General features: G+C 40.1%; 1 protein-coding gene across 2 annotated transcripts in view; it reads left to right on the forward strand.

Annotated features, from left to right (window-relative positions):
• LOC139753413 (uncharacterized) overlaps nucleotides 1-9,734 on the forward strand; it is a 29,818-nt gene extending 20,084 nt beyond the window's left edge. For both annotated transcript variants that reach the window (XM_071669898.1, XM_071669890.1), the window contains exons 4-5: nucleotides 428-660; nucleotides 9,123-9,734. In XM_071669898.1, coding sequence (XP_071525999.1) covers nucleotides 428-660; nucleotides 9,123-9,591 — 702 coding nt within the window. In that variant the 3' untranslated portion in view covers nucleotides 9,592-9,734. The remainder of the gene's footprint in view (nucleotides 1-427; nucleotides 661-9,122) is intronic.
• The last annotated feature ends 13,185 nt before the right edge of the window (nucleotides 9,735-22,919 follow it).

The raw sequence follows: 22,919 nt of genomic DNA on the forward strand, positions 1-22,919 counted from the left end.
TATTATTATTATCATCATCATCATCATCATCATCATTATTATTATCATTATTATTATTATTATTATTATTATTATTATTATTTTTATTATTATTATTATTATTATTATTATTATTATTATTATTATTATTATTTTATTATTATTATTATCATTATTATTATTATTATTATTATCATTATTGTTGTTATTATTATTATTATTATTATTATTAGTAGTAGTAGTAGTAGTAGTAGTAGTAGTAGTATTATCATTATCATAATTCTTGTCATCATTGATTTCCATTCCCAGAAAATCTGAAAAACCACTTTGTTTTAAGACACTTAGTGTGGTAGCTAAGCTGTTTGCGATGACATTAAACAGTTCTTAAGCGTTACAAGCCTCATTGTGTATCAGTGAAACAAGGTAACGGTAATTGTCATCTTTCCAGGATCGTATTTCTCAGATTGGCGTCTTCTGCCAGGAACACGAGGTAGATCTACTGACGAAGACGCTAAGGGAAACTTCCCTAGTGGACTGGAAGAGGCCCCTGAAGGTGCTCCACGTCCCTGATTACCTGCTGGGGCCACTGCAAGTCCTGGCTGAAGACCTGGGTAACAGCCTCGTCACTAGGACATACCAAGTCTTCACCTACAGCCCTCATCTGGATCCTGAACCTCTCAGGTAGGCCAAACTCCACCATCAGCCACTTTCGCCAGGATAACTGGTTCCTCAGGTAGGGCAAACCACACCACCTGCCACCCCCACCTGGAAATTGACGTCCTCAGGTACGTCATACCAAGTCTAAGACCCTTAAAGATTTACTGGACCCTCACCTACCACTAAACCATCACCTGCCACACTGATCTGTGTACTGAGTCCCTGTGGAAGGTCTTACCACCTTCCACCTTCACCTAGATACTAACTTTCTCAATTTACAAACTTAGTGATAACAATTTTTCAACATTATATCCTCCTTTAAACCATAGTGATTTACCTTACTGGTTTCTACATTGCCTCCTCGTGATACATTTCATTTTTATCTTTGTTGATAGATTATGGGATCTGATATTTAACATCCAAAAAACTCAATCCTTAATCATATTCTTTATACTAAGGTCATAAGTATCCTTGATTTCAGTATCTTATCTGTATTGTGGTAGTTAGTCAGATAGTCGGTCAGATATGTTTGAGACTTACAATTATCTTCTTACCCACCATGGCATATTGAAGACTTATCTGCAACTTCAGTACATTTTTCCCATGACCTCAAGTATTATGTCTTGCATCATTTCAATGTACCATTTTCTGTCATTCCGCTTCCCTGACACCGCACTCCCGCACCAACCTCCACTTTTAATGTACGTAATAGAAAACTCCCGGGGAACACCGAGGTGCACACATCTACTTAAGGACCTTTTAGCTACTAATAACGATGCTGTATGTACGTGTCGCTTTTGTGACACACGTGAGGAAGTTAGCGGCAAAGTTATTGAGATCAACGAAAAAGTAGAAAAAGTGAGTGACGTGATCAAAGTGTGGGAAAGAGAAGATGAATACACACCAGCTAAGGCTGTGAATGTTGAAGAATAGGTGAGGCAGTTCATGTACATACCTGTTGCCAGAATCATGAGAAATTCCTGCCTGTTTGGACAGACTTTGAGGCTCCAGTAAAGAAATGTGCTACAGTGACTTAGAACAGGTTTCGTGCATCAGATGAAACAAACTTTGGCAAGCTCAGGATCGTGTTCGTTGGTGACTCCGTAGCTTGGAGTCACCAACAAGATGTCTAAAATTTTGTCAGGTCCGTCGTTGTTGCTTCTCTTATGGCGATCTATGTTGCGCACACTGCAACCAGTAACGCTTCTGGCAATGAGTCAGAAGAAGTCTTACTTGAATAAAAGTCTCATAAGTAAATCGATAGACGACCATAAAGAACTAGTCATCTTCCTCTGGGTATGACATCAACGCTACGGTTTTCAGCACAGCTGTAGGTGTCAGAAAACATGTCAGGGGAATTTTCAACGCTGAGGATCAGGTCCAGATTCATAAAAAAAACACGTGGAATAACTTCAGCTAAGATAGGAACCTGTTTTGAAAAAGACGTGCTCCATCTGAATAGGATTAGAACTGTATGCCAGGGCAGAGAATAAGACGAAGAAATCACGTCCAGTGAATTAAGAGCGGTAACATCTTAATTCTGGGCAAAATAGGTGTGCCCAGCCCAGCTGTTGATGTTTTGCGGACAAACGACTTGTCAAGTATGAAGCCTTTGCCATTCAAATGAATATCCTGGATCAAAATGTTGATTCACAAGACTAAACAAAATAAGAAGATTAAGAAAAAAAGAAGTCTCATGCAAGCGCCAGGAGATGAGCTAATCGCTAATGCCATCTCCAAGAACCCGGACATAATTGCCATAACCGAGTCATTTATAAACATGGGAAATAAGCACTTATTAGCTGAGTTACTGGTAACAGGATATGCTACATTCTCGATAAGCCGTCATCACAAAAGGGTAGGTGAAATAATCACTTTTTAGTCGAGAGAGAATCAAGTGAAGGTAATAGCTGATAAGGTGAACGTTGAAGTCTGTGGTTCATATACGACCAGAAAATAAAGAGTTCCTTATGTCTGAAGTTCTGTATAGGCCTTCGAAACAATGAGGATTACAATCATGTGATGTACAAAGAAACAATAGAAATGGAGTGTATTTGTTGGCGATTTTAGCAACCGCTTTGACAAGTGAGGCTCTTGAACAGGGAATTAAACGGGAAGTAGGCTTATCATGTTGGAATGTTGTTTACAATGTTTACTATGTTGCTGGTAGATTGTTGTTTACAATTACTATTATGTTGCTGATAGATTGTTGTTAACAATGATTATTATGTTGTTGGTAGATTGTTCTTAACAATGGTTATTATATTGGTGGAATGTTATTTACAATGATTGTTATGTTGGTAGAATGTTCTTTATAATGATTATTATGTCTGACTAATGTTCCTCACACTGATTACTATATTGGTAGAATATTAATTTAAATGATCATTATGTTGGTAGAATATTCTTTACAGTGATTATTATGTTGGAATAATGTTCCTTACAATGATTGGTAGAATGTTCTTTAAAATGAATATCACAATGAGAGAATGTTCTTTAGGTTGATTGTAATGTTAGTAGAATGCTCTTTACACTTATGATTCGGTAGAATGTTCTCTACATTATCATTATGTTGGGACGATGTTGCTTACAGTGATTGCTTTAAAGGTAAAAATGTTCTTTACAATGATCATCATTTTGGGAGTGTGATTTTTATAAAAACTGTGGGCGCCTCGAGGAGAATTCGAAATGTTATGGATTTAGTCTTAACCACAGACGCGGAATTAATACAGTCATGTAAGATGGGGAAAAAACTAAGGAACAGTGGCTAACACATGGTCAGGTTTACCAAGAACACGTATTTCTAGGTCTATGATTTAGCGTAATGTTGGTCCTAACTACGGAAGGGCCAGCTTCGATAAGATGCTTCAATAACTTCGAAACGTGAATCGCACTCATGTTTTTGAGGCAAATACAGATTAAGGAATGAGATGAAATGACGGTACACTGCAGGAAAATTAATCTAAACGAAAATAGATTATAACTAAGCGAAATGAGTAACGAAAGGGCGAATAGAACTTACTAAAAATAGAAAAACGATAGAGACATTATTCGGGTTAAGGCTATGTGCGAAACAATTGAACATTGAATAACGAACACACATCTCAGTGGGAGACTCTGCGTAAGCAAAGTACTTGAATATCTTGAAAACGTAAATAACAACTATGTAATCAAAAATCACGTTTGATATCTTTACCTAGACTTTCGGAAAACCTCTGAAAAGGCACCACATAGATGACTGCAATTCAAAATCAAAGCTTCAAGGTATTCATACAGAGATGTGCGAACGGACTGAAGACTGTGTCACAGACAGGAAACTACCTTTTCTTTTAGGTGGTGAGACACATCTGAATAGTTGAGATAAGCAAGTGGGGTATCAAAGGGGTTAGGGTTTGCAGACGGTATAAAAAAAGATTCGAGTGGAAGTTAGGTCAATGGTGACAGACGTATCAATTGAAGATGACGTGGGAAAACGAAATTTAGTGCATCTTGGTAGCAGAAACTATACGTATGAATATAGGACTCTGCCTGCACGTCTCCATCAGTGTTTGTATATATCTAGTGGAAGAAATGAAGCTAGTCTTGTCGAGGAACTTCTCACTCCAGCTGTGAAGAGGTCTTGAGGTCATATAAAGAATCTGATCAAAATATTTAGTGATTAGTTATCACAAGTTATATATACTGCACTTAATGGACAGAGTTGAATCTAACCTTCACAAGATTTGCCTCACAACCTGGCCCGTGTAGTATATATACGCTTCATTGTTGACACACTTTCCCTCTTTTATACGTATTACTTTGGTTTTCGCTTTTTAGAACTTAGGACGCTACTGTGTCACATGATTACTGTGTGGCCTCTGGCAACTCACTGGTGAACCGTTTCGATAACTGTTTCTTGCCCTACACACGTCGAAGCTCTATAACTCGCTATTCCCTCATGTTCTTCCCAACAACTATGACTTTTCTCCCTCCCTCTCATTAACCTTCTTTATATTTGAATTAAAGCTTGGCCTTGTTGTGCACTTCTGTCTGTGACTGGAGCCTCTAGCACAGAGTAAGTAGCTGAGATATACAACACGAAGCTAAATGCGAATATGAAAGCAAACAGAATTTTAGAGTCCATCATATATACCCCATAAACGTCACATATGGTAACTAATGATACCGAAATGAGAATACAGAGAGAACATTTCATTCAGTAAGGGAAAAATTTTATTCAGTCGTTAGAATAATTGATCATGGGAATGAATTACCCCATGCCGTTGTTAATATAAACATAGATTATTCAGAAAAGTAAACAGATAATCATCTTGAAGAAATCTTTTGCGATTTTTGAAAAGAAATACATCTCTGACAGACTGGTGGTAGAATATCATACATCTAACCTTGTCTCGACCAGCAGATTAAATATTTTCTTTCTGGCTTCCTTACATATTTCTTTTTTTTATGCCTTTGATTTCACTAAATATTCACCCAACAAATAATGTATCTTTACGGATGGGTCCGATTAATTTCAAAATGAATACTACGACTCCTCTTGTCTCGTTCGGGTTGTCCAAATTCTTCGTCCGTTGTGTCGTATTGTCTGGCACAAAAGAAGAAAAGAAAACGAAGGATAGTTTTTTGTTGGGTACTCTTTATCCCTGGATTCTTTCAGAGGACGTTTGAATGAGTCTCAGACTGCTGAATTTTTTCTTTTTCAGAATCTTAAAGATAGGTTTAGAAAAGATAAAATATAAGTGTAGACATCATTCAAATATGGCATTAAAACCCCAAATGTCAAAATTTCGAAGTCGTATGAATGAGCTTAATTATGAAGAACTTTCATTTTTACTGCCTCACATTTTTTCAAGGATTAGTATTAGGAATTAAAATTTAATCGCCAGATGAGAAAAAAGTCATACTTCCGAACGGAATATTTGTTCCTCTTAAGAAAAGATCACATACAAAGCTTTACATAATGTCATGATAAAGATTTAAGTACTATAGAATTAACTTTAAAGTGCATTCATAAGTGTATGAACCCATTCATACGTTTCATGACTCTAGTGAATGGACATATCACCCATCGCCCTCTCCTTCTAACCCCTTTGCCCACTTCATTAATGTGTCTCTCGAACTCATATGTACGACGTTATTGTGGTCGGCAAAAAGTGCATGAATCGGTCTGATAGTTATCATACACCTATATTTTCCCCATTTATGACTACAGAAGTGAAAGAGAGACAGAAACTTGCCTTTTTTTTCTTATCTATTTATCTTCTTAATCGAATTTGCTTATTTTCAATATTCTATTTTTAGAAGGTAACATACAAAAGTATCAGTAAAGCTACTCATAAAGCTACTTGGAAATACTTGTAAAGCTTGATAGATAATAGGAAGAATTTGTATCTAATTTTCGTACCCTTGAAGATATCTGATGCCAGACGACAGAATCTTGTTATGTATCATATGTAATGTGTATAACCTCGCATTGTATTGCCTGATGCAATCTTGTATGCTCGCTCATTATCCGCCGAGGCGCGGAAGGATTAATTCATGTTATCATTATCGTGTATATATATATATATATATATATATATATATATATATATATATATATATATATATATATATATTTATATATATATGCAATTGAGTGGGAGATGTATAAAAGAAAGAGACAGGAGGTCAAGAGAAAGGTGCAAGAGGTGAAAAAAAGGGCAAATGAGAGTTGGGGTGAGAGAGTATCATTAAATTTTAGGGAGAATAAAAAAGATGTTCTGGAAGGAGGTAAATAAAGTGCGTAAGACAAGGGAGCAAATGGGAACTTCGATGAAGGGCGCAAGTGGGGAGGTGATAACAAGTAGTGGTGATGTGAGAAGGAGATGGAGTGAGTATTTTGAAGGTTTGTTGAATGTGTTTGATGATAGAGTGGCAGATATAGGGTGTTTTGGTCGAGGTGGTGTGCAAAGTGAGAGGGTTAGGGAAAATGATTTGGTAAACAGAGAAGAGGTAGTGAAAGCTTTGCGGAAGATGAAAGCCGGCAAGGCAGCAGGTTTGGATGGTATTGCAGTGGAATTTATTAAAAAAGGGGGTGACTGTATTGTTGACTGGTTGGTAAGGTTATTTAATGTATGTATGACTCATTGTGAGGTGCCTGAAGATTGGCGGAATGCGTGCATAGTGCCATTGTACAAAGGCAAAGGGGATAAGAGTGAGTGCTCAAATTACAGAGGTATAAGTTTGTTGAGTATTCCTGGTAAATTATATGGGAGGGTATTGATTGAGAGGGTGAAGGCATGTACAGAGCATCAGATTGGGGAAGAGCAGTGTGGTTTCAGAAGTGGTAGAGGATGTGTGGATCAGGTGTTTGCTTTGAAGAATGTATGTGAGAAATACTTAGAAAAGCAAATGGATTTGTATGTAGCATTTATGGATCTGGAGAAGGCATATGATAGAGTTGATAGAGATGCTCTGTGGAAGGTATTAAGAATATATGGTGTGGGAGGAAAGTTGTTAGAAGCAGTGAAAAGTTTTTATCGAGGATGTAAGGCATGTGTACGTGTACGAAGAGAGGAAAGTGATTGGTTCTCAGTGAATGTAGGTTTGCGGCAGGGGTGTGTGATGTCTCCATGGTTGTTTAATTTGTTTATGGATGGGGTTGTTAGGGAGGTAAATGCAAGAGTTTTGGAAAGAGGGGCAAGTATGAAGTCTGTTGGGGATGAGAGAGCTTGGGAAGTGAGTCAGTTGTTGTTCGCTGATGATACAGCGCTGGTGGCTGATTCATGTGAGAAACTGCAGAAGCTGGTGACTGAGTTTGGAAAAGTGTGTGGAAGAAGAAAGTTAAGAGTAAATGTGAATAAGAGCAAGGTTATTAGGTACAGTAGGGTTGAGGGTCAAGTCACTTGGGAGGTGAGTTTGAATGGAGAAAAACTGGAGGAAGTGAAGTGTTTTAGATATCTGGGAGTGGATCTGGCAGCGGATGGAACCATGGAAGCGGAAGTGGATCATAGGGTGGGGGAGGGGGCGAAAATCCTGGGAGCCTTGAAGAATGTGTGGAAGTCGAGAACATTATCTCGGAAAGCAAAAATGGGTATGTTTGAAGGAATAGTGGTTCCAACAATGTTGTATGGTTGCGAGGCGTGGGCTATGGATAGAGTTGTGCGCAGGAGGATGGATGTGCTGGAAATGAGATGTTTGAGGACAATGTGTGGTGTGAGGTGGTTTGATCGAGTGAGTAACGTAAGGGTAAGAGAGATGTGTGGAAATAAAAAGAGCGTGGTTGAGAGAGCAGAAGAGGGTGTTTTGAAGTGGTTTGGGCACATGGAGAGGATGAGTGAGGAAAGATTGACCAAGAGGATATATGTGTCGGAGGTGGAGGGAACAAGGAGAAGAGGGAGACCAAATTGGAGGTGGAAAGATGGAGTGAAAAAGATTTTGTGTGATCGGGGCCTGAACATGCAGGAGGGTGAAAGGAGGGCAAGGAATAGAGTGAATTGGAGCGATGTGGTATACCGGGGTTGACGTGCTGTCAGTGGATTGAAGCAGGGCATGTGAAGCGTCTGGGGTAAACCATGGAAAGCTGTGTAGGTATGTATATTTGCGTGTGTGGACGTATGTATATACATGTGTATGGGGGGGGGGGGGGGTTGGGCCATTTCTTTCGTCTGTTTCCTTGCGCTACCTCGCAAACGCGGGAGACAGCGACAAAGTATAATAAAAAAAAAAAAAAAATATATATATATATATATATATATATATATATATATATATATATATATATATATATATATATATATATACATTGCTGCTGAGTGGACTGAGCTTAGCATGCTCTGAAGTATGACGTACGGAAACAGGAGAATTAACTGTTTCTGGGTAGGTCTATCACTGGCCGCTCAAAGTTGTCTTATGTTTGGATATATAGATTGAAGTCAAGCATAGCGTCAGCCACAGGTACTAAGAGACTGCTTCGGTTTCATCTTATTTGAAAGTGTGAACAGTTACTGGGTTGAGAGACGGCTACGTTGAATTTTGTTCCTACTTTCGACAGATGTTCACACCGTCATAGGTTAGGACTAGGTAGGTGGTGGCACATCGAACTCTCGCATATTCATTTAGTCGTTCACTTTATGGTCACTGAGACATATTCGAAATGACATTATGATGCGTCGTCAGAATTATTAAGGATGAAATTATCTAACACAGTCAACCATACGTATGAAACAAAATTATTTATGCAGTACACACCATCACTATAGTAGACGTTATCAGTACAATAAACATTATTTATGCAGCACATTTCATTACAAGAGTAGACGTTATCAGTACACAAACGCAGACACACACACACACACACACACACACACACACACACACACACACACACACACACACACATACAAGGAAAAGAAGACTTAGAAAACATATAAATCACCTGCCCGTGTCAACCTTTACTCTGGGCATATTTATTTGCCCTGAATGATGGCGCCTTGTCTCGACAGATGTGGTCCGGGACTTCGTCTAGCCCGACTAGGGAAAGCTGGAGTTCAACGACTCTTGGAGACCAGCAGGGACAACAGAAACGACCCGTTGGAACCTATGTGGCGCTTTGCTCAGAATGTCCCGTCCGTTGGTTTGTACACGGACTCTAACCAAACGAAGGACACTCTCGTAGATCCGGACAACCTTCCCTTTGCTGGAGACCAAGAGATACCCATCTCCTGGACCACCACCTCCACCTATGGCGACTTGGGCTTGGCCACAACTGACGAGAGACACCGTCGGCGGGGACTTATGAGCTTGGTGATTCGGGCGGCAAGTCGGCTTCAAGGAAGACAAGGCTACATCCCACACGCCCACGTTGGCTGCGACAACTTAGCCTCATTCGCAGTAGCCACGAAGATGCTAGGCTGTGCCCCAACACATTTTAGTACTTGGATGACTATTAATGCCAACGCCGCTCAGAACTGAACAGGAGTGAAGCTTCTGTTGGAGTGAATGAAAGAAGAAAAAACTCCTAGATTGTACAGAAATAATTCCATCATATGAGAAGCTTCCTTATATCATAGAAATACCTCCAACGTTTCTTTGATTGCAAAACATCGATGTGAATATGTTTCATTTTCATTACCAGTCTCATCCCTTGACTTTGTTATGTACGGAGTTATTTCGACTACGTCTGTTTCACAACTGGCTCATAGAACTTCCACCTGGCCAAAGTTTACAATCCTTCACAAGAGAAATGTTTTTTCAGTATTTTTCCAAATGGCAATTGAAAAGGTTAATCTTATTTAATGATAGATTAGTTGTAGAAACAAATGAACGAGACTGCTTTTCGATTTGATTCTGAGGTCAGACGTGAATATCATAGCATGATATTGAGATGTTAATGGCAGGTTTGAGTTGAACCCATCAGAACACCGAGTAACCTTTCACGTTCTACCTTTGTAAAAGAAACTGATATGCAATGCGGGTAAAATGGAGGCCCTGAAAACCTTACGCGAAATAGAATACATGATATCTGTTCGAAAACCGTCTCTAATGAAGCTTATAAAACTTTTGACACACAACCGACATTTCCAACTTCGAGCGAACTACTCTTAAGGTATCTACAAAACTAATCAAAGGCTGAGTAATGATTGAATAATGTTCCAGTAAATATTGCATTTGTTCAACTCACGGTGAAAACTCCACTCTTAGTGAAGGTTAAGTTTAAAGGGATACTCAAGATGTTTAACATCTACGCTGATGATGGAGTAGTTCTGGATTAAGATTTTCTCCAACCTCTACATATGCTGTCTGGCAAAGAGAGTCCTAGTGGATCAGAGCCTTCACCCCACCACCTACTGCTGTTATGTTGATGGCATTTTCCTGGCGGTTAAGAACGAAGATCACCTCAAATAACTAAGGCTAAATAACGGAAGGCTCATCAGTGCTTAGATTCACATGTGAGATGAGTGTCAGTATCAAGGATTCTCTCAGACATGTTGACGTCATAGCTCCCACTGGCGAATATATAAGATGTGTACCTAGGAAAATGACCAAATGTGGACAGTGAATGTCCAACGCATAGGCAAAGGCTTAGCGTCTTTAGGGCATTCTTGAAGACTTAAAGACACCTTCTCTTTGGATCTCATCAAAGACGAAACTCGGTGATCTAATAGAGTTCTTATATGTAAGAAATTCACGGGTTCTTGAAGTGACCGTGACATGAGAAAGTTCCTTTAGCTCAAGGCTTTCCTACCTCCAGTAGCAGAGGAAAGTGGAATCCTTTGGAATAAAAAGTTCCTTGACGAAACTAACCCCAGTGATACAGCGTCACGAAAGGTGACTTTTCACTCGTGTGTGTGTATATATATATATATATATATATATATATATATATATATATATATATATATATATATATATATATATATATATATATTATCCCTGGGGATAGGGGAGAAAGAATTCTTCCCACGTATTCCCTGCGTGTCGTAGAAGGCGACTAAAAGGGGAGGGAGCGGGTGGCTGGAAATCATCCCCTCTCGTTTTTTTTTTTTTTAATTTTCCAAAAGAAGGAACAGAGAAGGGGGCCAGGTGAGATTTGTATGTAGCATTTATGGATCTGGAGAAGGCATATGATAGAGTTGATAGAGATGCTCTGTGGAAGGTATTAAGAATATATGGTGTGGGAGGCAAGTTGTTAGAAGCAGTGAAAAGTTTTTATCGAGGATGTAAGGCATGTGTACGTGTAGGAAGAGAGGAAAGTGATTGGTTCTCAGTGAATGTAGGTTTGCGGCAGGGGTGTGTGATGTCTCCATGGTTGTTTAATTTGTTTATGGATGGGGTTGTTAGGGAGGTAAATGCAAGAGTCTTGGAAAGAGGGGCAAGTATGAGGTCTGTTGGGGATGAGAGAGCTTGGGAAGTGAGTCAGTTGTTGTTCGCTGATGATACAGCGCTGGTGGCGGATTCATGTGAGAAACTGCAGAAGCTGGTGACGGAGTTTGGTAAAGTGTGTGGAAGAAGAAAGTTAAGAGTAAATGTGAATAAGAGCAAGGTTATTAGGTACAGTAGGGTTGAGGGTCAAGTCAATTGGGAGGCGAGTTTGAATGGAGAAAAACTGGAGGAAGTGAAGTGTTTTAGATATCTGGGAGTGGATCTGTCAGCGGATGGAACCATGGAAGCGGAAGTGGATCATAGGGTGGGGGAGGGGGCGAAAATTTTGGGAGCCTTGAAAAATGTGTGGAAGTCGAGAACATTATCCCGGAAAGCAAAAATGGGTATGTTTGAAGGAATAGTAGTTCCAACAATGTTGTATGGTTGCGAGGCGTGGGCTATGGATAGAGTTGTGCGCAGGAGGATGGATGTGCTGGAAATGAGATGTTTGAGGACAATGTGTGGTGTGAGGTGGTTTGATCGAGTAAGTAACGTAAGGGTAAGAGAGATGTGTGGAAATAAAAAGAGCGTGGTTGAGAGAGCAGAAGAGGGTGTTTTGAAATGGTTTGGGCACATGGAGAGAATGAGTGAGGAAAGATTGACCAAGAGGATATATGTGTCGGAGGTGGAGGGAACGAGGAGAAGAGGGAGACCAAATTGGAGGTGGAAAGATGGAGTGAAAAGGATTTTGTGTGATCGGGGCCTGAACATGCAGGAGGGTGAAAGGAGGGCAAGGAATAGAGTGAATTGGAGCGATGTGGTATACCGGGGTTGACGTGCTGTCAGTGGATTGAATCAAGGCATGTGAAGCGTCCGGGGTAAACCATGGAAAGCTGTGTAGGTATGTATATTTGCGTGTGTGGACGTGTGTATGTACATGTGTATGGGGAGGGTTGGGCCATTTCTTTCGTCTGTTTCCTTGCGCTACCTCGCAAACGCGGGAGACAGCGACAAAGTATAAAAAAAAAAAAAAAAAAAAAAAAAATATATATATATATATATATATATATATATATATATATATAATGTATATATATATATATATATATATATATATATATATATATATATATATATATATATATATATATATATATGTGTGTGTGTGTGTGTATGTGTGGAGTAACTGGAGTAACATGATGCACAGGGGGCACATGCTGTCAGTGGACTGAACCAGGGCATATGAAGCAGCCAGGGAAATCCACGGAAAAGTTCATGGAACTTGGTTGTGGATGGGAGGCTGTGGTATCGCTGCTTTGCACTTGACAACTAGAAAATGGATGTGAACGAATGAGGTCCATTATTCGTCTGTTTCTGGCGCTACCTCGTTAACACGAGAAACGGTGAACAAGCATGAAAGTAGTGAATAATGACGAACTGCTACGGTGTGAGAAGATTCCCGGCGAAATTGTATTCCTTCTCATCAGTTGACGATGATTACCTTTGCTTCCTCACAGAGAGCAGCTTGAAGGACGTTAACATGTGTATATTTCATGTAAAAATAAGAAAAAAGAAATCACAGCTACTATGGAAGCTTGAGCACATTCAACAGATTAACTGTAAACATAAAATACCAGTTAACTTGTTAGCTTCTTTCTTTCACGTCGAGTCAAACTTTCCCCGAATGTCGACCCGACATTTAGATGCTTTGAAAATAAGAACCAGTTACTGGAATCAACGAGTGAACTGAGACCTGAAAAAAGAGTAGATGATTAGGAATTTTCGGTGGATTTTCTCCATTAGTAAATAATGATTTACATACGTATCTCAGAATTATTTCTTTTCTCATTTTGATGATTCCGATGTGAATTTGTATAATGGTATCAGATTCAGTTGAAAACCCCGGAGCCTCTGTGTTTATTTTTGTGACGAGTTTTCTCATATCATTCCTTCACTCGTGTATTCTAATCATTGTAAACATAAACTCCAAAAGACATTGAAGGTTCTTTGCTTAGTAAAGTTTAGGCAGGAACGACAGCCATCAAAATGACTATCATAAAAGTAACTGTGAAACAAATACCTTGTGCCAAAGCTAACCACAGGCAATATGTGAACGAGGGATCAACTGCTTTGATTCACAGTTGCGGGAGTTAGAAAGTAGATTCAGCATCTGTATGGCCGATAGAAGATGAGGAGGATTCAAGGGGGAAATGGATTTGGCATGATAGTTCTCTAAGAGTGAAATCATCACCTTTATCGAGTAAATTTATGTAAACGTCTTTACAACAATACTGATAAGAGTAATAATGATAGTAATAATGATACAACAACTCTTACTACTATAGTAATAATGATGATGATAATAATGATAATGATAATAATGATAATGATAGCAATAACAATAATGATAATAGTGATATTGATAACAATAATATCGTTATTGTAAAGAAAAATAATCGTAATATTAATGATAATGATGATAGCAATAATGATAATACTGGGCCATTTTTTTATCTGCTGTTTCCCGCGTTAACAAGGTAGTATCAGGAATAGACGATGAAACTGTAATCTAGCTGTTAAGTATGATGTACTGGAACTAGGGCCTTCCTAACCACAACAGAAGTCCACATATCTCTCCATTGTTTCTCCTAATCATTTCATATACCCAAGTTCATTACGTAGCTCCTTGTGTACCACTTCGTACCCATTCGTTCTATCCTTTGTATGCTTTAAACCCAGCTGTATGTTCAAGTCGTTCAAGGAATCATTCACTCCACCCATCCATTTCGTTCTTGGTCGCCGCTTCCTCCCTGCTCCCTCCACTCTGAAGCATGTATCCTCATAGTCAGTCTCTCCTCATCCAGCGTTTTTAATCTGTCCAAACCACTTCAGCACACTCTACTCAGCTCTATCAAACATACATCGATAACTAACACAACTCTTTATCATAATGTCCTTCCTCACGCGATCAACTCTCCTCACGCCATACATTGTCCTTAGCTATTTCATCTCCAACACAACCATCCTCTTTCATACTTTGTTCATCCATACATCACCGTCGTGACTACCTACTGTAACATCAAACATCTCCTTCTTTGCCCTCACTGCGTATGAGCTATCTTTCCACACACTCCACAACGCACCCAGGACCTTTGGCCTCTCAGCAATCATATGATTTACGTCAGCTAACATAGTTCCATGTTGTGCCATGTCTGCTGGCATCTAAGACTCCTTAGTTCCTGCAGGGTCTATCTGTTCAGACACACTCAAGCGAACTGTTTCTCTCATTTCTTATATCTCATTACGCATATTAACTCTCAACCGTCTTCTTTCACACACTTCTAAACTCGTGTCTACCACCAGGAATGTGTCATCTGCATATTGCAACTGCAGTACTAACCTCCCAGACCTCCCCACTCTCAACAGGCTGCAGACCCACCCCAGTCTCCAAAGCCTTCGCATTTATGTATCTTGCTCATCACTCCATCCGTAATCCTATCAAACGGCCATGTTGACATCACACACCTTTGATGCAAATTCACCTTCACCTATAAAGGATTCAGCTTCTTACTCGCACATACACACACGTCTTAAGAAAACTCCTCGCTGCTTCTGGTAAATTTTCCTTCACACTCTATATTCGTAGCACCTTCCACAATGGCATCCATAAATGACACGTAGAAATCACTCTACGCATTTCCCTAAGTACTTTTCACACAACATTTTTCAAAGCAAACACCAGGTCCATAGATCCTCCTCCACTCCTTAAGCCACATTGTTCCTTCCCAGTCTGATGCTCTGTGCATGCCACCATCCTCCATCACTCTCCCATTCAACTTATCAAGTATACTCAACAAATTTACATCATTATATTTTGGAACATTAATTTTTGTCGCCTATACCTTTGTGTATATGTTCGACCAATTCTCTGGCACTTTACATTAAACCATACATTTAGTGAAAATCCCGGCTAACCAGTCAACATTGCTGTCACCCACCTTTCTGGAGAAATTTACCTGCAATCCCATCAGCTCCAGCCACTTTATCACACAACCTTAATCGTGGCTTTCGCTAACTCATCTCTCTTCACTAAACCATTTGCTCTTACCCTGCACCATCCCTTCGACCTCCTGCCGCGACTTCTGCTAATAATAACAACACCAACAACAACAATAATAACTATGATAAAATAACAATAATAATAATAATGATAATGATAATATTAGTGATAATAATGATGATAACGATAAATGCTAGTAATAATGATGATGATGATTATGATAATTGCCATAATAATTATGACTAATGATAATAGTAATGATAGTGATAATGATAATGGTAATAACGAAAAGGGTGTTTGTCCTGACGATGTGAATATTTAGGTAGGTGATTTGGGTGTTTGTGTGTCCAAGTGGTTGGTACATGTCCTCAGCTCTGAGTCACCACCCTCGATAGCGTGGGGCAATTTACAGTGTAGAAGATACAACTGACGAACAGCTGAGTAGTGTCTTGTGGTGATGAGGCCTTGGCATTTTGGGCAGATGTAACGTCGGGGTCCAGGGTTGGGGTAAATGTCATCGGCTTGCAGTGGTAGTTATCGTTTAAGGATGATAATCATGCTGTCACTCTCCCGTTTCACTCTGGTGAAAGACGTGTGTGAATATGAATTATGTGCGTTTTAGAGTAATGATTTGCGTAGGAGAGATTAAACATTATCAGTATAAACCTATTTCTCATGGAGGATTATCGCCAATTTCGATTTGCAGAATTGAAATGTTTCTCGTTCAGTTTTTACATTCAGTATTAGCAGGTAATAGTTCTGTGATTTATGTTGAACTGCTCAGATCTACCTAAATATACCCACGAAAGGCAAATATACTCTCAAATAGCTTTTCTCAGTTGCATTATACTTCAAACTCTCCTGCAACACATTGCTTGGTCCTTTTGACTCGTACATCCTCTTAGTCAGTCACTCCTCACCCAAACCACTCTATAAAGACTTTTTGTGAACATGGCAACTTTGTAAGACACGAATATCTACTCGTTTCATTTTCTGTTTATCTATCATGTAGTAAAAGTACAGTAGATTACGAAGAAAGAGTTGTAAGATATGTGTAAATATTTTTTTGGCTCTAGACAGGATTTAATATCCTCTGTAAATCTCTGGCTGTAAAACTGTGTTAAAATATGCGAAGTCAACATGGAGAGCCCAAGTAAAAGAAGTGGCTAGGCTTATCTTCCCTCCATACTGCTTAGCAACTCTGTATATTGATCTGGCAGGCCATTACCAGTGTTCCGTGTCTTTCCGTCACTATATCTCCAACTGTAACATTTGTAATGTTGACTAAAGTTACTGTAGAACTCTGAAATTTGAAGACATGAAACTTATACACCAAAAGCTCTATCTACATGGACAAAGGAAGGGCTGAATTCTATCTATATACAGGAATTTTCAAACAGGATGTAGAACATTTTAGTTTACTTGAAAGGCTACAATAACTAGACTTATTTTGTGTAAAAATAGATTGAACTTTTAGTACGTGTACAGGACTATTTTCTCTTGCGTCCTGTTCAGCTCTACCGAATAAATCAATGGTTTACAAGACTACCCACCTGCACCAGACTTTTTGTAAGAAGCATCGAGATGATACGAGAGAGGAAATACCAAAGAATATTATGTGCGTCATTATTAGATGCTAAAGAAATGTAGTTCGAACATTTGTTTCGAAGAACCGTCGCTCTTACCCAGAAAAACAAAAAAACATATTGTTACATACATAGCCCAAAGAAAAATAATCAAGAATTTGTGACGTTTTCATTCAAAATGATCACTATAACATTATCTCTCATGGGAGCAGAGGAAGAACTTTAGGGAAAGAAAAAGAAAAACAAGAGCTAGACACCTTTAATGTCTCCGTTTCAATCTTTTCCGTAACATCACGAGGAAACTGTGAGTGCCTTCCTTTCTCACGAGCAGATGACGTTATTTGTCCAATGACAGATTGCTCAAGGATCCTCTCCCGCGAGAGAATAAAAAGGAGAGAGAGAGAGAGAGAGAGAGAGAGAGAGAGAGAGAGAGAGAGTACATGAGAAAGCTTATAAGGTCAATACATCTGTTTGTCCAGTGTTGCAAATTATGTTGGATAGATTGTATTACTGAGGTATATGGGGGTGAAAATGATATCTGCTTCCCTTTGCATTAAACTTTACTTCTGTTTGATTCACGGATTGGTGCTGAACCACTGGAGTGGAGCTTAATGATATTATCCACTTTTTGCATATAGTCGGTAAAACTTACCACATGAAACTATGTAATGCATGTACTGAAATACGAATGGTAACGTGTAATATCAACCCACTGGGGTCTCAGTAAGACCCTTTGTGACCCCTGCAATCTTTTTGCGCTACCGCTCACAGGATGAGCATGGGCAGCACGATATATTTGCCGGGGACACCTTCACAAATCAAATCAGGCCCGCCGTAATAGGGTTGAGGGAGTGCTCGTGTATGATCTTGTGAGGTTGAGAAAGTAAAGGTTTCGTCTTCTAAGATGGTGGAGGGTGGGTTGAGGTTGACTTGTCGTGCTCCCATGTGATGGGGGGTCCAGAGGTTATTTCTGTGTGTTCGAAAAGGACTGAAAAATAAAGGCAGACTTAAAATAAGATACTATGGTGGCGCTAGGAAGGACAAGAACCAACGTTATTAGCATAGACGATAAAAAGATAGCACACAAGAGGAGCTAAAGATCATACATTAAGATTATGAGGTTTGACAACGGATCATAACCAAGAGATCCGCACGAAGGAAGGTATCCCTGACCAGTTTATACAGATCCTGACACCTTCCAGTGAACCCAGAATTCACACCGGGTCAAAGTCATGATAATGCCAATCCTAACTGACTCACCTGTATTAACGTTCCTCACCTCCAAATCACACAAGTTAAAGTGACAAAGGATACAAGATAAGGATCTACGGTTCGTCACACGGTGAAATATACCCCTGCATCGAAAACACTATAGAAAAGCACGAGCGATTGAAGATTAAACGACTGGGTTCATACCTGAGAGAAGCAGCCCACAAAATATGGCAGAGGCGTGAAGACAACGACGATACAAATTACAGACAAATCCGAGAGTTCGACACTATTTGAAACACTGAACACCCTTATGGTTCCCTCGACACCTCCGAGCACTTAGAGGGGCTCCATTCATCCATCGATATACATTATGAACAATGGTTAGCTTATCTCCTTTAACAGTCCTATAAAAGAAAACAAAAATGAAAAATGGGAAGGACTGATAACAGATAGCCCATTGGTCCATGTCTAGGTGATCTGTTTTGAGCTTATATCTATATGCTCTTATACTAAGTGGATAAGGTATAGACAGAAAACCGGTAAGAAGGCTCTTTCCCCGCCGTCCACTCCCTCAGGCAACAACAGCCGGCAGGAAGAATAGAAAAAAATATATATATTCTTTGGCGAAGTGATGGAGTAGGGCTGCGTTGAATATAACAGGATAGGAGGACATGTAAGTAGAGAGAGAGAGAGAGAGAGAGAGAGAGAGAGAGAGAGAGAGAGAGAGAGAGAGAGAGAGAGGAGAAAGAGAGAGAGAGAGATGCGACGAAGACGAAACGAAAGTCGAAGATATACGTACCAAGGGAAGACAAACGAACGAGGGAGACGCCTCTGCCATGATTTCTCACCGCTCCGTAATGTACATGATTCTTCATCTTCATTGTCACAATATCTTACGCAGCGAGTCCTTATGTGAGTAAGATACGTGGAACATTACGACTACTGCTCTTCTCTTTGTGCTTGCCAGGGTAACCTTTCAGGTTCCTCTCATATGAACTAGGGTGCCAACCTTACAAATGGATTTCCTTTAGTCTGAAACTTATCTTCTGGAGGTAGTAACTATAATTCATATAAATCTGAAGACTGTGTGTGTGTGTGTGTGTGTGTGTGTGTGTGTGTGTGTGTGTGTGTGTCTGTGTCTGTGGATGTGTGTCATAACTATCTCTGTGATGTGTTACAAGTAAATAATTTTGTACTGGTGTTGCCCCGTCTTTTAATATATATATATATATATATATATATATATATATATATATATATATATATATATATATATTTTATTATTTATTATACTTTGTCGCTGTCTCCCGCGTTTGCGAGGTAGCGCAAGGAAACAGACGAAAGAAATGGCCCAACCCACCCCCCATACACATGTATATACATACGTCCACACACGCAAATATACATACCTACACAGCTTTCCATGGTTTACCCCAGACACTTGACATGCCTTGATTCAATCCACTGACAGCACGTCAACCCCGGTATACCACATCGCTCCAATTCACTCTATTCCTTGCCCTCCTTTCACCCTCCTGCATGCTCAGGCCCCGATCACACACAATCTTTTTCACTCCATCTTTCCACCTCCAATTTGGTCTCCCTCTTCTCCTTGTTCCCTCCACCTCCGACACATATATCCTCTTGGTCAATCTTTCCTCACTCATCCTCTCCATGTGCCCAAACCACTTCAAAACACCGTCTTCTGCTCTCTCAACCACGCTCTTTTTATTTCCACACATCTCTCTTACCCTTACGTTACTCACTCGATCAAACCACCTCACACCACACATTGTCCTCAAACATCTCATTTCCAGCACATCCATCCTCCTGCGCACAACTCTATCCATAGCCCACGCCTCGCAACCATACAACATTGTTGGAACCACTATTCCTTCAAACATACCCATTTTTGCTTTCCGAGATAATGTTCTCGACTTCCACACATTCTTCAAGGCCCCCAGGATTTTCGCCCCCTCCCCCACCCTATGATCCACTTCCGCTTCCATGGTTCCATCCGCTGCCAGATCCACTCCCAGATATCTAAAACACTTCACTTCCTCCAGTTTTTCTCCATTCAAACTCACCTCCCAATTGACTTGACCCTCAACCCTACTGTACCTAATAACCTTGCTCTTATTCACATTTACTCTTAACTTTCTTCTTCCACACACTTTTCCAAACTCAGTCACCAGCCTCTGCAGTTTCTCACATGAATCAGCCACCAGCGCTGTATCATCAGCGAACAACAACTGACTCACTTCCCAAGCTCTCTCATCCCCAACAGACTTCATACTTGCCCCTCTTTCCAAAACTCTTGCATTTACCTCCCTAACAACCCCATCCATAAACAAATTAAACAACCATGGAGACATCACACACCCCTGCCGCAAACCTACATTCACTGAGAACCAATCACTTTCCTCTCTTCCTACACGTACACATGCCTTACATCCTCGATAAAAACTTTTCACTGCTTCCAACAACTTTCCTCCCACACCATATATTCTTAATACCTTCCACAGAGCATCTCTATCAACTCTATCATATGCCTTCTCCAGATCCATAAATGCTACATACAAATCCATTTGCTTTTCTAAGTATTTCTCACATACATTCTTCAAAGCAAACACCTGATCCACACATCCTCTACCACTTCTGAAACCACACTGCTCTTCCCCAATCTGATGCTCTGTACATGCCTTCACCCTCTCAATCAATACCCTCCCATATAATTTACCAGGAATACTCAACAAACTTATACCTCTGTAATTTGAGCACTCACTCTTATCCCCTTTGCCTTTGTACAATGGCACTATGCACGCATTCCGCCAATCCTCAGGCACCTCACCATGAGTCATACATACATTAAATAACCTTACCAACCAGTCAACAATACAGTCACCCCCTTTTTTAATAAATTCCACTGCAATACCATCCAAACTTGCTGCCTTGCCAGCTTTCATCTTCCGCAAAGCTTTCACTACCTCTTCTCTGTTTACCAAATCATTTTCCCTAACCCTCTCACTTTGCACACCACCTCGACCAAAACACCCTATATCTGCCACTCTATCATCAAACACATTCAACAAACCTTCAAAATACTCACTCCATCTCCTTCTCACATCACCACTACTTGTTATCACCTCCCCACTTGCGCCCTTCACCGAAGTTCCCATTTGCTCCCTTGTCTTACGCACTTTATTTACCTCCTTCCAGAACATCTTTTTATTCTCCCTAAAATTTAGGGAGAATATATATATATATATATATATATATATATTCTATTTTTGTTTATTATTTTGCTTTATCGTTGTCTCCCGCATTAGCGAGGTAGCGCAAGGAAACAGACGAAAGAATGGCCCAACCCACCTACAGACACATGTATATACATACACGTCCACACACGCAAATATACATACCTATACATCTCACCGTATACATATTTATACACACAGGCATATACACATATACACATATACATAATTCATACTGTCTCCTTTTATTCATTTCCATCGCCACCTCCCCACACATGAAATAACAACCCCCTCCCCCCCTCATGTGTGCGAGTAGCGCTAGGAAAAGAAACAAAGGCCCCACTCGTTCACACTTAGTCTCTAGCTGTCATGTAATAATGCACCGAAACCACAGCTCTCTTTCAACATTCACGCCCCACAGAACTTTCCATGGTTTACCCCAGACGCTTCACATGCCCTGGTTCAATCCACTGACAGCACGTCGACCCCGGTATACCACATCGTTCCAATTCACTCTATTCCTTGCACGCCTTTCACCCTCCTGCATGTTCAGGCCCCGATCACACAAAATCTTTTTCACTCCACCTTACCACATCCAATTTGGTCTCCCACTTTTCCTTGTTCCCTCCACCTCTGACACATGCATCCTCTTGGTCAATCTTTCCTCACTCATTCTCTCCATGTGACCAAACCATTTCAAAACACCCTCTTCTGCTCTCTCAACCACACTCTTTTTATTTCCACACATCTCTCTCACATTACTTACTCGATCAAACCTCCTCACACCACATATTGTCCTCAAACATCTCATTTCCAGCACATCCACCCTCCTGCGCACAACTCTATCCATAGCCCACGCCTCCCAACCATACAATATTGTTGGAACCACTATTCCTACAAACATACCCATTTTTGCTTTCCGGGATAATGTTCTCGACTTCCACACATTCTTCAAGGCTCCCAGAATTTTCGCCCCCTCCCCCACCCTATCATTCACTTCCGCTTCCATGGTTCCATCCGCTGCCAGATCCACTCCCAGATATCTAAAACACTTCACTTCCTCTAGTTTTTCTCCATTCAAACTTAACTCCCAACTGACTTGACCCTCAACCCTACTGTACCTAATAACCTTGCCTCTTATTCACAATTATTCTCAACTTTCTTCTTTCACACACTTTACCAAACTCAGTCACCAGCTTCTGCAGTTTCTCACATGGTCAGCCACCAGCGCTGTATCATCAGCGAACAACAACTGACCCACTTCCCAAGCTCTCTCATCCACAACAGACTTCATACTTCCCCCTCTTTCCAAAACTCTTGTAT

This window comes from Panulirus ornatus, chromosome 2 (genome assembly GCF_036320965.1).
Source record: "Panulirus ornatus isolate Po-2019 chromosome 2, ASM3632096v1, whole genome shotgun sequence".
NCBI lineage: Eukaryota > Metazoa > Arthropoda > Malacostraca > Decapoda > Palinuridae > Panulirus > Panulirus ornatus.